This window comes from Asparagus officinalis, chromosome 8 (genome assembly GCF_001876935.1).
Source record: "Asparagus officinalis chromosome 8, Aspof.V1, whole genome shotgun sequence".
Taxonomy (NCBI): domain Eukaryota; kingdom Viridiplantae; phylum Streptophyta; class Magnoliopsida; order Asparagales; family Asparagaceae; genus Asparagus; species Asparagus officinalis.
The window spans coordinates 35,021,087-35,024,864 of NC_033801.1; the positions used below are offsets into that span (position 1 = coordinate 35,021,087).

Sequence of the window (3,778 nt, forward strand, 5' to 3'; positions counted from 1 at the left end):
CTGAGAAAACTCATCATAGAGAAACCTTATATTTATCCATTTTATCGAATTCGAATACAAATATTTTTTAAATATTCATGAATATTTATTGACTATTATGATATATATTTTTTATTAATAAGTTATAGTTGTTTAATATTTAACTATATAATTAAAAAATAATTAATTATAAATAAATTGGATTAAAAACTGAGAGCTTTGACTCAGTAAGCTCATCAGCTACGACCATTTAGGTATCTTTAAGATTATCAAAGTTAAACAAATAACCTAAATTATAAAATATAACCACCTCAAAATATAACATTATGTGATAATATAAATTATAAAGAATTAAATTCTAAATAAATACTTAATAATTAAACTAATAAAATATACATATGACTAAATTCTATTTATTTATGAACCGCATATAAAAGACTATTTATTTACAGTTAAGCAAATTATTGAATCAATTATAACCAAATATTTAGACAAACAATAAACAGGAAATTTATTAATTTTTTGGGTTCGATTCCACTCCTACTCACAATTTCTCTGACAGAAGAAATTTGTGCTCTTACCGAAGGAAGACTATACTAATTAGATAATCATGAAATTGGTGATTCTATTCACTTGCTAAAGAGAAAGTTACATGTACATACGACGTTAAACGCATCAACACCAAATGTGAATAAATCACATCACTTTCCTCTCACCAACAAGGCCCAAAACTTCCTCCCACAGTCCAACACTAGTTGCCAAGCCCACAACATCTGGGCTACAAGCCGCAACATTCCAATACCCAGCCCTGATCTCGTCATTCAATTGTTCCTTTTCCCACCCACAGTACCCATCAAAAAACCTAAACTCATCCACGCTTACGACATTTCTCTTAACCATCTCAGAAGCACATCCTATACTTTCTTTAGTCCCATAATACAATCCAGCCATTACTTCCTCAAACACCCCACTATTTTCGACCCCGTCATTCGGGCTGCCTTTTCGGGGGCCCAATAAGAATATTCCCTCCTCAAGCGGCCCACCGAAGAATAATGGGCTGTTCGAAAATGTGCCCGCGATGTCCAAGTCCGTGGATCGAGTCTCTTTGATGGACATAAGAGAGGGCCGGTTGAGAATTATACCAACTGGGCCTAATGGGCCCGTGGAGAGGAGGAGGACTACGGTCCTTTCGAAAATGTGCACTCCGTCGAGCTTCTCTGTGGCAATAAGAAGGCATCCCTTTTCTGGCTCATAGAGAGGGTGAGCCCATTTATCGCCAAGTATCGAAGGTGTCGGAATTTGATCGACACTTTGAGGTGCTAGGGCTGAAGCTTGTTCACCCGCAACGAGCCTAGCTCGGAATGATCGCCAGTCCGACTCGATCAGTGGTTCGTAGTCATCGCTCGGTGATTCTGATCTCAAACTGCAAGCTGACAATAAAGGGACAGATATAATAATTTAATTTGCAGAGAAAATACCCTATAGTTCTGTCTAATCGACTAGATAGTTGGTGTACCAAGAACGCTGCGCTCTTGAGTTAAGTATAAATCATAGAAGTTCAGGAATTAGTACACACTATTTCCAATGGCTATTCGTTTCAATTTGATACGACCATTAATCCAAGTTCAAAAAACCATATGCTGTTGATCATGTATGTACCACATCCAAGATCTCTACAATCAACCGACTAAAGAATGAAGAAAATTGGACGAATCGAATTCCTATAATTTATAGAAATAGGAAGAGGCTTGATTGCTTACAAGCCATCACAGAAGAAGTTGATGGTGGTGGCGGTGGTGATCCGAACCCGTGCAGGCGCTGCCCGAACCTCTTCCTGCAAAATATCGACGGATGCGTCCTGATGGATGGAACAAGATTTAAGGTCTTGTTGAAAGAAGTTTTAGGGGTGAAGAAACAAGATGCCTCCATTGATCTCAAGCCTGTTCCTCTGTTGTTGATGACGATGATGACGACGCCGATGATGAAGAGAGGTTATCGAGTTGGGTGGATATATATAGTGGCAGGCTCTCGAAACCCAGGCCACAAAAACTTGCAACCCAACCCGAACTTGGATTGGATATGCCTCGCCTTTTCACTTTCCGACATGGACCTGTACGAGCCTGACACGTGGGAAAAAGCCCCAGAAATTTTCTGTGGCCAATGCGATTTTTTTTGGGGGGGTCGTTGGGCGCTTTGAACTTTTCTGATGAGTTTGTTGTTGGAACACTTCTCAAAAGGATGGTGCCACGAGGGTTCTAGAAAAAAAAATAAAATAAAAACACGGATAATATGATTGACTATAATAAGTCGAAGATTTTGAAGTTATCTGAAAAAAGCGAGGCATTCTGTGATCATATTTAGCATTAGTGTTAAATATATATGCACCTGTTGGATTTTCTCAAGATGAATACTATTTATCTTTTTCCAAATGTAAAAATGATCAAGCGGTGCTCGGTGTGAGGTTAAAGAGAAGGGTTCGACGATAATGATATCAGGGTTCCAAATTTCCAATCCTGCAAATGTAACCAAACATTCTATTGTTAACTAACTAATGAATTATGACTCAACCTTGAGGGGACGAAGTACCCAAGAAAGAACTTAGAAATAATAGCTATTCCCTAAAAACTTTAGAAAAGATAAAGATAATTTACCTTTATTTCTACATAATTTATTACTGACAAGCTTCCAATCTTCCATAGATGACAACAAAGCATCTGGAGCCAACCAGGGAAGAAAAATTTTACATCCTACTCAGACATCCCTGGATAAGCTTTGTTTATATCTACAGCTGAACTACTGAGAATTGTAAAAGACTAGCTTATTTATCCAACTCAACAACCTGAGGCAATTAATGGTTTGCACAACCCAAAACTCTAACAGATGTAATTATAACCATCTTTTTAGCAAAATTAGTTTTAAGTCTTGATGACGCATAAGATCTTCTCCCTACTCCACTTCATCCACCTTGTTCCACAGCCAAGCACAAAAGCATGACGTACAGTAATAAAAAATAATTTTTCTTTTCAAAATTAACAAACACGTGCCTGTGAACCTACCAAACTAACTAACTACTGGTTTACACATCATTCATATATGTATACATGTGCTTGATACAAAATTTTCAAAACAAAGCTTCAAAAAGAAGAAAATTGATAGCCATCACTGCTGCCGTCGCTGCTACAGCTGCTGAAATCAGAATTAGGGGATACGCTGAGCAGCAGAGCCAACACGTCCCTCATATCAGGCCTCAGCTGCGGTGCCTCCGCGGTGCACCACATAGCTATCTTCATTACCCCCCACATCTGCACCGTCCTTACGGTACTTTCCTTCGTCTTCGTTTCTCCAATCACTCCCCCGACGCCCACCCTCCTCACCCACTCCATCAAACACTCCTCTCCTTCGTCAACGGTCGTCTCGCCGGTCGCCAGCTCATCAGCAGCACCGAGCTGTGACATCGCCTTCGTCGGCGCCTTGCAAGTGTACCCATACTCTGGCGCCACGTAGCCGAGCCGTTCCGGCTACATCTGCTTACGTTGGCTTCTCCCCGTCTTACTATCTTGACAGTCCAAAATCCGTCACCCTGGCTCTTCCTCTCCGATCTGCATTACAGTTGTAGTTTACTCCTGTGAGCATTTCGCTGGTTTGCATTTGGCGCGGATGTAGACCCGGCACTCCGACGGCGGCCTGAGTCGTCGCTCCCAGCCGAAGCCGAATCCAGATCCGTAATCGCTTCATCTAGACTCCCGCCCTCGACATGAATCGTACACCACAGCTTTCTCCGCACCGAAGAGACACCATC

The 3,778-nt window shown here is 40.7% G+C and overlaps 2 protein-coding genes across 2 annotated transcripts in view; both read right to left on the reverse strand.

The window, feature by feature from the left end:
- On the reverse strand, positions 580-2,007 carry LOC109822830 (UPF0301 protein TC_0483). Its single transcript, XM_020389088.1, has 2 exons — positions 1,740-2,007; positions 580-1,409 (listed from the first exon to the last, which is right to left on the reverse strand). The coding sequence occupies exons 1-2, from the start codon at positions 1,906-1,908 to the stop codon at positions 676-678; spliced, it is 903 nt and encodes a 300-aa protein (XP_020244677.1). The 5' UTR covers positions 1,909-2,007; the 3' UTR covers positions 580-675.
- Positions 2,981-3,778, reverse strand: part of LOC109821123 (probable LRR receptor-like serine/threonine-protein kinase At1g74360) — a 3,882-nt gene continuing 3,084 nt past the window's right edge. The window contains exon 3 of the mRNA XM_020387317.1: positions 2,981-3,469. Within this exon, the coding sequence (XP_020242906.1) occupies positions 3,114-3,469 (356 nt within the window). The 3' untranslated portion in view covers positions 2,981-3,113. The remainder of the gene's footprint in view (positions 3,470-3,778) is intronic.

Bases quoted from the DNA above. Each gene is read 5' to 3' on its own strand.
- LOC109822830 (XM_020389088.1), bottom strand. From the start codon at position 1,908: ATGGAGGCATCTTGTTTCTTCACCCCTAAAACTTCTTTCAACAAGACC. The intron at 1,410-1,739 runs GTAAGCAATCAA...CTTTATTGTCAG, and splicing joins AACTTCTTCTGTGATGGCTT to CTTGCAGTTTGAGATCAGAA.